The 14,245-nt window shown below is 40.5% G+C and overlaps 1 protein-coding gene and 1 pseudogene across 1 annotated transcript; both read left to right on the forward strand.

Moving 5' to 3' along the window:
• Positions 1-1,553: 1,553 nt before the first annotated feature.
• On the forward strand, positions 1,554-5,885 carry LOC114554969 (phospholipid-transporting ATPase ID-like; annotated as a pseudogene).
• A 798-nt stretch (positions 5,886-6,683) lies between these two features.
• On the forward strand, positions 6,684-11,752 carry LOC114554420 (interleukin-6 receptor subunit alpha-like). Its single transcript, XM_028576259.1, is given in 9 exon segments — positions 6,684-6,936; positions 8,391-8,741; positions 8,744-8,860; positions 8,863-8,934; positions 9,596-9,719; positions 9,957-10,135; positions 10,252-10,415; positions 11,278-11,419; positions 11,555-11,752. Coding segments are annotated over 9 exon segments (1,272 nt in total). The 5' UTR covers positions 6,684-6,854; the 3' UTR covers positions 11,596-11,752.
• The last annotated feature ends 2,493 nt before the right edge of the window (positions 11,753-14,245 follow it).

A 14,245-nucleotide genomic window follows, 5' to 3' on the forward strand; every position in this document is an offset into this window, starting at 1 on the left:
CTTTTTGATTTATTAAGGTAGTGACTTCACCCAACTACTTGGGCTTCAGGGCCAAACAATACTGACATACTCTGTGTTAGTAGGAAGTAGGGCTGGGCGATATGGCCTCAAAAAAATCCCTGATTTTTTCACAAAGAATCTGATTCATGATTTAAATCAATCCTCCCCACCCCCCACTTAAAATTAATCTGCAGATGACAAATGACAAGATCTCACACACACACACACACACACACACACACACACACACACACACGCATAACGTTGTCCATTATGATTATTCATGCCAATTTTATGTAAATATTGTTTGAGTGTTTTCCCTACCATTGTATTGGGGGGGCGCCCTCTGTAAAAGAGTGAAAAAATGATATTATGCTATACTGTATATTGAACAAATTATATAATAATGCTATATATATATATTCAACAACACTTAACGGATGCATGAGATAAAGCTGTTTTCACACATAAAAGTAATTCATTTCTCGTTCCTCAGTAAAAGTTCAATTCATTTTAACTTTAGTCGTGCCAGGGGGCCCCAAGCAGCCGCTTAGTTCGCTTATGCCTCGGACCGGCTCTGGTGCATCTCTAAATGTAACTGTAAATAATTCATTAAATGTTTCATAAAATGAAAAAATAGTCTCTTTTTCCAAAATAATTACATTAAGTGGGGCACAGAGGACGAGGGCCAAACATTACTGGGCCTTGGCACAAAAAAGGTTTGAGAAAGGCTGTGATATGACACATGCACAAAATGAGCCATGCTGTGTCTTTTGTCTTGCTGTTGGTATTTTTCTGTCTAGTTTCTGCTGGAACTTTTGGTGGGGAGAGGCCTTGTTTGAAGAATGATTTTCCCTCACTGCCTAGTCTAATGAGATTTCGTCTTTGGCCACCAGTCCCCCTGGTACCCAAAAAATGGTTATTTCTATTTATTTAGTTTTAAAGGATTAGAATGTATGTAAATCAGTGTTTCTCATTCTTTAGAATTTCAGTGGTCCTAGTAGACCCCTTTGGGAGACCAATGTTAATTTAACTTTGGGTCCCTGGTGCCTACACTGTGTGTGTGTGTGTGTGTGTGTGTGTGTGTGTGTTTGAGTGTGTGTGTGTGTGTGTGTGTGTGTGTGTGTGTGTGTGTGAAGAGAGAGAATGAGAGAAGGAAGTTTGTGTGAGGTGGACCTGGTCACCACAGACCCAAATCTTCTCAGCTGTTGCTACTGTCATATGCTCCACTGTCTCTTCATGTAGCACATTATGTTTGGCACATTGTATGCGTCACTTCTTATATCATAACTAGGTAATACAATGTGTAATCAAGTGATGACTGATTAACAGTAATGTAAATGTTAAATGCCGTAATACCTGTTGAGACTACAACAATGCAAATTTTGCAGTTTTGCATATATCATGTAAGACTCGATTTCTCCATTTCTTTGCACAAAACTCTTCAGAAAGAGCCATTTAATGGTTTATTTTCAAAAGAAATCCCGGGGTAAGTATGTGAGCCTGCTGGTGTTTGCCTATTTGCCTAAGTACAGCCTCACACAGATGCTATCATGGATGTATACTCTAGAAATTGGTCATTATTTTATGAAATATAACAATTCCAGGAAATATCTGTAGTTACGACCACAGCAAAGCAAGGTAGCCTTATTTTAGTAAATTTAGCTCCTCCCTTCCTCTCTTATTGTAGGATGTTCCTAAACAAAGGAGTCTGGAGTATCCTAAACTGTATGAGCCCGGGCAGCTCAACCTCCTCTTCAACAAGAGAGAATTCTTCATCTGCATCGCTCAGGGCATCTACACATCAGTAGTGCTGTTTTTTGTCCCCTGTGCCATCCTGTCTAACGCCACTCAGCACCGGAGTGCCCCTCGCTGACTACCAGACCTTTGCAGTCACCAACGGCAACCACCCTGGTCATTGTGGTCAGCGTACAGGTGAGAGAGGCCATAGTGGTGTTAGCTTTCCTCACAGCTTGCTACCTCTATTTTTGACTGCTGTCAGTTCCATCAATGTGTATTAATTGTGTGTTTTTTTGCATGTTTGTCTGTGTGAATATGTAGATCGCACTCGACACAGGCTTCTGGACTATTATCAACCATGTGTTTGTGTGGGGCTCTCTGGGCTTATACTTCACCATCATGTTCGCTCTGCACAGTCAGACCCTCTTCAAGATCTTTCCAAATCAGTTCCACTTTGTAGGTCAGTGTCCTCTTCTCTTTATTTGTCTGACACACACACACACACACACACACACACACACACACACACACACACACACACACACACACACACGAGAGCCTGACCAATACTGAATTTTTCATGTGTGATAAGCCAATATCTTATATCTAATAATATAATATCGGCTCTTTGATAGAGAATATCTTCATTACGTTTACTGTAGTCAACTGCTGAAATCATTTCACACCACCAGTAAGATTATCGTGTAAAGATGTCTAATATCCTTGTGTGTGTGTGTGTGTGTGTGTGTGTGTTTATGTTTGTATATGTGTGTTTGTGTGTGCAGGTAGTGCCCAGATCACATTGTTGCAACCAGTCGTGTGGTTAACTATTGCACTGGCGACTGCAATATGCATAGTTCCAGTTTTGGCATTCCGCTTCCTTAAGGTGGATCTCAAACCTCAGCTCTCAGACACGGTGAGAAAACACACACACTGATGCGTCCATCTTCTTCATTGTCTTCACATGTGTCAATATCATGTCTTCCCAACAGGTCAGTTTCAAACTGGTCTCAGCCAGTGATTAACTGCACACGTTAAAAAACAGTTCATCTGAGTGCGTATGTGATGATGAGTTAATGCTTAATGTCACTGGCCCACTCTGCAAATATTGACCTGACTTAAAGTGATGGTTCGGAGTAATTTCACCCTAGGGTCCTTTGCACCATGACCTCGAGCCAAACACCCCCCCAGAAGCTTTTTTCACCTGGGTCTAACATTGGGAGAGTTAGCGTAGCAGCGTTATCAGCTGAATAGCTTAGCGCAGGGGCTAATGGACCCACGTTTGTATCTCGTAAATGACCCCACTAATAATGCCCAAAATGATACCAAACTTCTACACTAGTACAAATAGGTTATGTACTCATAAAACGATGGATTGGAAAGTTTGTAAGAACACCAGAAGTTTATGTAAATAACACTTGCCTGCTGGCTTCTGCTCTCTGCTGTTGTTGTTGCTGCTGTAAGCCGAGTGCTTAGGGCCGTCTACAAATTACAACACCGAAAAGAGATGCAACAAAAATATTTTTTTTTTTAAGTAAGTGCTGTAATATAACTAGCAGGACACAAGTAATAATTGAGGTAAGTTTGGAGACATTACCTTATTTAATCATTAAATTAATAAATATTTTTGTTGCATCTCTTTTCGGTGTAGTAATTTGTAGACGGCCCTAAGCACTCGTCTTACTGCAGGTAGCAGCAGCAGCAACAGAGAGCAGAAGAGAGCAGGCAAGTGTTCATAAACTTCTGGTGTACTTACAAACTTTCCAATCCATCGTTTTATGAGTACATAACCTATTTGTACTAGTGTAGATGTTTGGTATCATTTCGGGCATTATTAGTGGGGTCATTTACGAGATACAAACGTGGATCCATTAGCCCCTGCGCTAAGCTATTCAGCTGATAATGCTACGCTACGCTAACTCTCCCAATGTTAGACCCAGGTGAAAAAAGCTTCTGGGGGGGTGTTTGGCTTGAGGTCATGGTGCAAAGGACCCTAGGGTGAAATTACTCCGAACCATCACTTTAATCAGTTTATTCTAATGACTATAAGCTCAGTGTGGGGCCTTGTCAGTCAGTGTGTCTCAAGCCAGCTGGGCATCTAACCGGAGCCCCTGTCAAGTTGGCGTGAAGAAGTTCCTCCTTCCTTTTTCTCTACAGTAACTATTATCGGTGTCTATGCTGGGGAGGAGTATAAATTATAAAGTATGAAGAGATAGAAAAGTGGTGTGTGTGTGTGTGTGCGCGCGCGTGCGTGCATGCGTCCGTGCGTGTGCCTGACCTACAATAACTAAAATGAAAAAAAGCTCAGAAAAAAATAATAACAGTAGATACAAGGCACACAGGTGGAAAAAGAGTAAAAACATTGTTGTCAATGGAAAAAAAATGAAAGAATTTTGCAACCTTAAAGGAAGAATTCCTTGTTTTGAGAAGCACATTCCAGTAACTTAGCACAAAGACTGAAAACAGGTCTCTGTTCCTTTCTTAGGCGCGCCACACTCGACAGAAGAAGCGAAAGCCGGTAGGTTGTAGCGTGGGAGGTGCCTGGCGTGGGGTGGGCAGTGTGTCAGAGGGCCGTCTGGGCGCTCGTGGCTCTAGGAGGTCAGGCTATGCCTTTGCCCACAAGGAAGGATTTGGAGAGCTGATCACCCCAGGGAAGAATATGAGGCTCTCATCCTTGGCCATGGCCAACTTTGCCTCCAGAAACAGCTCCAGCTGGATTGACACGCTCCACAGGAAGAAAAATAGTCACGCTCACACTCCTCCCAGCGCCTCCGGAGAGTCCAGCCCAGCACCCAGTTGTGTCTCTGTGTCAGTTCCGCCACTCTTAAACTCCTCCTCTGTTCTGGGCGGCACACAAGATATACCCATCGAGGAGGACAGAGGCGCCGCACTAGTCCAAAATACACAGACCGTTGCTGCTTCACCCACACAAACCCTTCCAGCTTCAGCACCGACTTCAGAAGAAGCTGCCGCCCTCACCCCTGCAGCAGTGATGGCCCATGGGGGAGACTCACCTGGAGGCTGGACCGTCACTCTGGGCACTCTGCAGGTGAGCTGCTGTTACTTCCCATTCATGTATTAATAACAACACTGAAACAGTTACAACACATCTAAAAGCATACACATCGACACAACTCTTCCTCTCTCCAACAGGAAGCTCTGTTTGGTTGGAAGACTCGGACCTCTGCCACACTAGCCAGATTGAGTGAAACATTCAGAATAAATGGAGGAATAGCTTGTTCACTACTGTCCATCACATGTTTGCACACACATACAGGATGTGTTGTGTGTTTTCCTGGAGAGAAACTGCGATGCTGAGAGCTCCTCACTCTTCTCTCTCACTCCCAATTGAAGCTTCTTTAATAAATCAAATAAATCCAAATCATAGGAAGAAGTGGCACATCCTTATGACATGGACTTTGCCAACCATGAATTGGGATTGAATGGAGATAGACATGTTCTGGCAGCATATGATAACTGTGTTCATGTATGACTAGAACATCATGAGATTTACAGTATTTAACTGAAGGAAAGCAGCGGGTGCAGAAACAGATCACTTACTATTAATGATCTAAAAGATTGTCACCACTTGTCATTTCAAGTTTAGCCTCACTCACAACCAAGTCACGCAGCATCTCTCAAAATCAACAATGGGTTGAATGAATGAGAAGAATAACAAGACTTTCAATCAGTGAAGTGCTGGCATTATTATCTGTAAAAGTGTGTTTATCCTCCAGCCTCTGTGTTCACTATAGTTCTCAGTGAGAACGGTGCTTTATGTTACAGGACACTGCAAGACTGTTGCAAGAACTGTGTCCCTTATCTCCCACTGATCTGTTTTCTTACTTGTTATTACTCTACTTCATGTGTTTTACTTTCTTATTTTGCATCATATTGATGTGTTTTATAATGGCTCCTCAATGCAAGCTTTTGCTGCTTTTTCTCCTCTTTGCAAGTTTTTTTAATATTATTTTTGGTCTGACAAAGATCATGTAAATATCTCGTACCACCAGAGTCTGAAAAACACAATGAAAAGACCAACTGCTGCTGGCTTACGTTATGTAAGACCTGGGAAAGGTGCAAAGAAACTCTGTGAAAACCAAAAAGGCACTAACGGACATTAAAAGGTGATTTGTCAAACCGTCTTTCACTTCAGTAAAGTGCTTTAAATATTTATTCGTCCACGAATAAATGGAAGGTGTTTGGGAATAATCACGCCTTAACAATGCCAACATTGTAGTCCTTTCTGGTTTCTGATCTATCACTCAAAGTACAACATTTTATCTGTGTTTGCTCCTAACTATTACTGACCCCTGACCCGGATTGGGTAGAGATAATAAACTAAGTTGCGTAACCAGAGGATCGATATAAACCTGGATCTGTTTCTACAGTCTTCAACAAAGCCGCTCTCAGACTGAAAATACAACAGTATGCTGACATGATCTGCAAAGACAAGGCTGGAAATGAATGTAATGTACACTATTTGGCCACATTAATTGTTTAAGCATGGATGATCTCTTAGGGTGCAAATGTTATTTCAAGTATAGCAACCAAAGTGTAAGGTAGAAATGACTAGTCATGGTGGGGCATGAAATGAGGTAAAGTGAAAAATAACTGGGAATTTTAGTTTAACCACAAAAACACATCTGTGGTACTTTATGCGGCAAAAACACTCAGAAAAAGAGATATTTTGAGTTGTGTTCAAATCAGAAAAGGAATATAATGTTTTACTTTGTATTGAAATGAAAAACACTTTCGACATATTTTACATTATGAATTCACTTATGGTATGTAATTAGAATAAAGTGCACAATACAAAATCGGGAATAGTACAGTTTCAGACAGTAACTACAGTAGGCTGTGGAAGACTTCCTGCAAATGACGGGTTTTAAATATACATATTATAATTGCAGGTCTATTTACAGCTCTCGTGTTTTTTTTTATTTTGACGCTGGGGAGGATTTCCTCTGTAACGGGCTGAACAAGGGGAGGAGCTGGGTAAACTGCAACCAGAGGAAGCCGGTCTGTACTATAACAACCCTGTCTGTAGTGGAGGACTGTCAGTTGTTGTTTTTGGTGGTGAGGAGTCGGTGAAGGGAGACTCATGCGCAAAAATGCAAATTATTCTCCCTTTGCTGTGTGTTCTGTGCGCCACACCGGTCCACGGCATTTTTGACGGAACCTGTCCCAGAAAAGGTAAGACTACAGAATCAATTAATAATTTATCCTGACATGAAATTTGCTCAGGTATTGTCAAAATTAGGTCAAGTCAAAAACTCAATTCAGTAAAAGTAATTGTAAGGTGTTTTTGTTTGCTAAGATGAGCTTAATGTCCCCCACGAGAGCTATTCAGATTTATTAATTTTTTTGACTGAAGATAAGATCAATCACAGTAGCAGCCTGCTTTGATAGCAGTTTAAGCACAGCGCAACTCATATTTTAGTTTCGAATTTCACGTCATATTTACAGAACTTAAAGTATGATTGTTTCCAAATATACATTTAAATATGTATTTAAATTATCTGTATTGTCATTCTGTGTCGTTTCACATCGAAATCACGTCCCTTACGTGCAAATGGCAATATGAACTCTTGAATCTTGAACCAGTTCTACAGTAATAGATTTCTATATCTGATTTCTAGGTAAAAAAAAGAGAAGGAACTGGGAATGTAAGAGCAATAGAGAGAAAGTGTGTTTGCACTACAAGGGCAATGGGCTTCTGACGTCAAGCCATTCATGTCAAAACAAGAGGTGATAAACAGCTACAGCATTTGTGTGAGTTTTGAATGCAATCAGAAAATCGACATACTTACGGGAAGAAATGTAAGTGAGAGATTGCACAAAAGGGCATGATTTAGGACTGAAAAAGAAACAGTAAAGAAGAGAGACTTATTTTAAAGAGGAAGTTTAAAAAGAGTTGGTATTTTTGGTTATGCAACGTTGCATCGTATCTGTGCTAAGCCCAGTGAACTGCAACCAATACTCATTGTGTATAAAATACTGTCTGAATGTACAATGTCTTGAAAGTTTTGAATATACACACATACAGTACAGGCCAAAAGTTTGGACACACCTTTTCATTCAATGCATTTCCTTTTTATTTTCATGACTATTTACATTGTAGATTCTCACTGAAGGCATCAAAACTATGAATGAACACATATGGAATTATAACAAAAAAGTGTCAAATAACTGAAAACATGTCTTATATTTTAGATTCTTCAAAGTAGCCACCCTTTGCTTTTTTATTAACAACGGAAATAATTCCACTAATGAACCCTGACAAAGCACACCTGTGAAGGTAAAACCATTTCAGGTGACTACCTCATGAAGCTCATTGAGAGAACACCAAGGGTTTGCAGAGTTATCAAAAAAAGCAAAGGGTGGCTACTTTGAAGAATCTAAAATATAAGACATGTTTTCAGTTATTTCACACTTTTTTGTTAAGTACATAATTCCATATGTGTTCATTCATAGTTTTGATGCCTTTAGTGAGAATCTACAATGTAAATAGTCATGAAAATAAAGAAACCCATTGAATGAGAAGGTGTTTTCAAACTTTTGGCCTGTACTGTATGCAATAAAGACAGACACATTGATATTATTAGATTATATTCTATAAATCTTGTTTTTTTGTTTTTTCTGTGCAGACCCTCCCCCTGGTGCGTTGGTTTTATCCCCTGGCAGTTCGTTGGTTTTGACCTGCAGTGGTCATGTGGAGGTGGATGGAGTAAAGGTCAGCATTGCCAGACAAGGCTCAAACACCAATAGAAGAGGGAGTTCTTCTGATCCAACCCCAACAACCACTGTAAACATTAGAAGCAACACTGAAGTTTCAATGGAAAGTGCCACAGCTACAGGATACACAGCTTCTCCCACCACTCCCACGGTCTGGCAAACCAGTGGGAGCAGACTGCTAAAGAATGAATCCGACTGGGAGGCTAAGAAATCAGATGGCGAGAGCGATTACGAGGGAGGAGGAGGAGGGGAGGAAGGGAGGAAGGGAGCAGAAAGTCAAGGCCACAGTGGAAGTGGAACAATAGGACGGTGGGGAAAGGAGACAGAGACTGGGGAGAAATCACATTTGAGAGAAGAAGTGCGTCACTGTCTCTGTCCTCAGTAAGACTGACTCAGGGAGGTACAGTTGTTATCACAGAGGCAGAGAGAGGTTCTCCTTAAAAGTAAATGTTGCAGGTGAGTCACAATGACAATGAAGTTGTAATGGACGATTGAAGTTATATGTGTCAATTTGATTTGATCCATAGGATATTTGTCCTTTCATTGTCCTAACATATCTTAATTATGTAAGAAAGAAACACAAACATTAAGGAGTGTTTCCTATAAACAATAAAGTGTGAGTAATACATTGCTTATGCCACACATTCTGAATGTAAGGACTTTAGGTGTAAATAAAAGATGTTATACATCAGTGTGACAATAAAAAACTGAGTATAATGACGTATGGGTAGAACATTGAGATAGTTCAGTTATTCCTCAAGTCCTGAACATAATCATAAATCATTATTTCATAAAAAATATTATAAATAGACTCTTTAAGAAATATATGCTGGGGGGGATGGTGTTTTGCTTTTCTCTGTTTTACATCATTGTTGATCTAATAGCTTTGTGTTTTGGATTGTTGGTTGGACAAGGGAAAAGTGCCATTTTTCATTATTTTTTAAAACAGCTAATTTAAAAAACTATTGACAGTTTAGTCTATAACAAAACTAATTGTTTGTTGTAGCCTACCATTGAATGAGAGTGTGATAGTAATTAACAGTGTGGTTGATGTAGATATATTTTGGAAAGACAGCGACTGACTGACTGACTGATAATTGTCTTCTATACGTGTCAGATCCTCCAGAGAATCCCAGCCTGTCCTGCTACAAAAGGTCACCCATCAGTAAGATCCGCTGTGAGTGGGCACCCCAGAAGCCCGTCACTATAAGACCTAACTGTTACCTCTTTCTCAGTAAAAGGTAAGGACATACTGTACCTTAACACTATAACTCCCCCAATGAATAACTTATAAATGTGTCATGTGTGTGGAGATGGTCAAACACTATTTTACAAACAGACCTTTAACAACATTACAGATGTTGTTTCTTTTCAGTCTCTGCATCAACTGACCTGTCAACCACACTAGGTGTCTAGTAGGTCCCAATACTGAAACAACAGAAACTGGTTTTCTCTTTCTTTGTCATTCCTTCTCTCAGCCTGGCAGAGGGTTTCCATCGTTCACAGTGCTCATACTCATCTTGGCGCTCCCGCTGTTGGTGTGCTCTGGGACACAATTTGTTCGAGCAGAGAACCCCTCACATGGCCTACCTGTGTGTTACGAGCATCGCTGGCAACGCCACCAGCGCCCTGCTGCACTTCATGCCTATGGACATTTGTAAGTTTGTGCGTCGACAGGTGTGTCCATGTCACATGAATGTCCATGTCACATGTGTGTTTGGTCTGATCTAAGGGTAATTAAAGCACTCACTGTATTCCTTTCTGCCCCCTCAGTAAAGCCAGACCCTCCATCAAATGTGTCAGTTCGACAGGAGGAGGGACAGGAGATGAGGGTGAAAGTCAGCTGGAAATTGCCGATCTCCTGGTTGCCTCATGATCACTATTATAAACTAATCTACGAGATTAAATACCAACCTCTCAAGTCCTCCATTTGGCAGGTGCATGCTGGTAGACGAATAGAGTTTTTGAGCAAGCACTGTCAGTGTGTGTGTGTGTGTTCACTTTTCACATTTCAGTAGCTCGATGCTCTGTTGGCTTTTCTGACCTGAAACAATTAAAGGAACACGCCGACTTATTGGGAATTTAGCTTATTCACCGTAACCCCCAGAGTAAGACAAGTCCATACATACCCTTCTCATCTCCGTGCGTGCTGTAACGCTGTCTGACGGCTCCAGCATTAGCTTAGCCTAGCACAGATCCTGCAGGTAACTGGTTCCAACTAGCCTACTGCTCCCAATTGTGACAAAAGTGACAAAATAACTCCAACATGTTCCTATTTACATGTTGAGATTTGTAGAGTCACAGCGTGTACAAAAAACAACGTAACATGAGACACAGCCATCTATTAACAGTAAACAAACCGGGAACTATATTCTCAGACAGGCATATCACTCCGCCAAAGAACTATATTCTTCCGCCTAAGAATATAGTTTCTGGTTTGTTTATGGTTATAAGATGGCTGTGTCTTATGTTAACGTTGTTTTTTGTACACGCTGTGACTCTATAAATCACAACATGTAAATAGGAACATGTTGGAGTTATTTTGTCACTTATTGGGAGCAGTAGGATTACTGGAACCATTCACCTGCATGTTCTGTGTGATGGCCTGATGCTGCTGGAGCCGTCAGACAGCGTTACAGCACGCACGGAGATGAGAAGGGTATGTATGGACTTGTCTAACTCTGGGGGTTACGGTGAATAAGCTAAATTCCCAATAAGTCGGTGTTTTCCTTTAAACACTTAGGTGACATCAGTGTGATGTGTGTTTACCTGGGTGTCTTTCTGTTTGTGTCTATGTAGATATATAGGATTGAGGACCCGCAGCGCTCCTACACGATCACTGATGCAATGCCTGGTGTTGAGTACCTGATACAGCTCAGAACTAGAGAAGAGTATGATGGTCAGTGGAGTGACTGGAGTACACCTGCCACCAGATGGACAGGTAAACACACACACACACACACACACACACACACACACACATATAGAAAAAAGTATAAAATCAAGCCATTTCAAGATTGGGTCATGAGCTTAGCTGACGTTAATGAAACTTTATATGTTTTTTTTTTTTGCTCAGGGGCAGGCCGCCAGAAAAGTCTTATGGTTTTAGAGACCTGAAAGGGATTAATTACGTGGACCTGTAAATCATTGAAATTGATCACCTCGGTATTACGTGATCCACCTTGGACACAGACAAAAGTAGTCATGACAACCTGAAGAGGAAAGCCACCTGTTTCCTTTCCACACAATTAAGGTTTTCAATAAACAATTCCAAATAAACCCGACTCACCCACGAAGATGGATGGATGGATGGATAAACAATTCCAAATAAACATACTTACATACTGGTACCCCTTCCTGTTGTGTTTCTCGTCCTTTCTGAATAAGTTTACTCATTATGCACAGCAGTGGCGGCTGCTGGTCATTCAAAGAGGAGAAGCTCATTTTTGGCCTACATCATACAAATTGTCCATTTATTTATGTTAATATTATAATATATATATATATATATATATATATATATATATATATATATATATATAATAATAATTTAATTATAAAATAATAATAAATAATAATATAATTATTATAATAATTTATAATATCCATGGGAAGGTTTCATCAAGAGGAATGGCCAGCAGTACATTTTCTTTGTCACAGCACAGCCAGCTAACTCTGTCGTACCAGGAGAGCTGAACAGACCTGGTACTTTGTCCTGTCTTTTGCACTAAATCAAGTATATCAATGTAGTGTTGATCTAATCCTGCTGTTTAATTCTAAGTTTCTCCTCATAAGGAAGACTTTAAAATCAGGTCAACAATATTAGCATTGTCTGCCATCGTGTGCAGTTTGCTAGCCGGCTAGCTCACCCCCACAACACTAGCCTAGCCTACTGTATGAATGAATGAATGAACAAACAATCTAACAAAACGATATTAAACTCGAAGGAGGAAATGTGGGGATTAGGTTAAACTGGAACAAGGAATGTGGTGTATAATTGTATGAAATGTATGATCAAAATTGGCTAGCAATTTCGCCAGGCAAATACCAAGAAACAGGTTGCAGCAGTTCGTCTTTCAACTAGACTTATAAAATCCGCGATGGGACTGAGGAGCTGAGCTCTGCTTGAAGTTGAACAGCTTCGGTGACTTTTTATAGTACAAAATCGCTGTCAATCAAAAGTCTTCGACAGACCCTCCAATCATCACGCAGAAGCCCAGCGTCCAGGCCAGCCCACTGCTCCATTGAGGGAGTCTAGCACCATACAGGCTACTTTACAGGAACAGAAACAGAAGGCTCACCCTACCTTGGGCCAACACAGAGGGCTTACCAAACCGGACAAAGAGCATTTTGTGGTAAAACACCTTAGCCGGTTCACCTAGTAGGAAAAATAAAACCGTCAAATCCAAATCCAATCCAAATCAAATTTAACCTATACTGTATAATCCCTACAACATATATATAAAGTATCTTTACTCATTTTGTACCTACATACAATATTTCTGTTCATCCAGTATCAGTTCAAATGTTTTTTCTATATGCTTAGTAGTTTAGTTTATTTAAATAATCACATAAATACACATCACAAAAAAAGTGTCACAAAGTGTAGTTCATGCAGTGTCATCTTAAATCGTTTATAATCAATACAGATCGAAAAGGTGTAGGTTGAAGCATTACCTTATTACACCTACCCTATATACATTATATTTTATTCTTAAGTCCCTCAGGATATTATCAATTTATATTAAAATGTTTTATGATTAATTTCTGTATTTATATACATATTATCACACATATGTGCAACTGCCGGTAAGCTGTCAACCTAAACAGTCTGAGAAATGCATTAAAACGAGTTAGCCTAGCCTAACCTAGCCTAGCACAATCGCCAATTCGTAAAATAAAGTGTTACCTACCTGCTACTTATGGGGCGCTCCAGCGTCTCAACTCGGACATCCCTCAGAGAAAGCATCGCCACCTCCAACACCTCTCTCTCACCGCACAGCTTCCTAAATGACCTATGCATGGTGATGCATTGTACATCCATCAGTAAATGGTCCAGGTTGACCTCTCTGCAACAGATGGATTCAGTTGCAGTGTCCATGCTCCGGCAGCGCCCACACACACACCAGTCACTTCCCCCCAAACGATCCGAAGGTGTAGCCGGAAACTGATCATCCTCCATGTGGTGGTAGTCAGACACTACAGGCCTGTCCCTCACAGGCTCAAATGCGTAACCCATGCCATTAAAATTACTCATTTTCATGTGTATGCTGCACTGTAGCCTATATACGTACCTTTATATTGTCAGCATCCTTGTTAAATTGTCACTAACAAATGTAATTATTGTGTTGCTTAAAAAAAGGTATATTGATTTTCTTTTATTAACATTTTTAGTGTAATTCATTTTTATTTGTCACGTTATCAACGCTGATTATTTCAGTTCAGTTCATCTTTAGTGAATTGTAAAGTATTTTTTCTTAAGTAACTACTCAACCCTACCTTACACATTAATACTGGAAAAAGAGCCCCTTTGGTGTTGGAACACATTAAGTCATTTTACGGCGTGATTTTGAATGATGACCATTCACCGTAAATAAGGGCTCCTCCCTCCCTACAAAAGCCAATTTAACCACTGTGTGTGTCAGTCAATCGTAGCGGTCTGCGTCTGTAACCTGTCTGTGTCTATGTCTGACCTGGGCTGGCACATGTTCATGTTAAAAAGCTAGTCGGTCACACGCAGTGTCCTGGTTTTTGTTCCAGAAAATCT

This window comes from Perca flavescens, chromosome 4 (assembly GCF_004354835.1).
Source record: "Perca flavescens isolate YP-PL-M2 chromosome 4, PFLA_1.0, whole genome shotgun sequence".
Taxonomy (NCBI): Eukaryota; Metazoa; Chordata; class Actinopteri; order Perciformes; family Percidae; genus Perca; species Perca flavescens.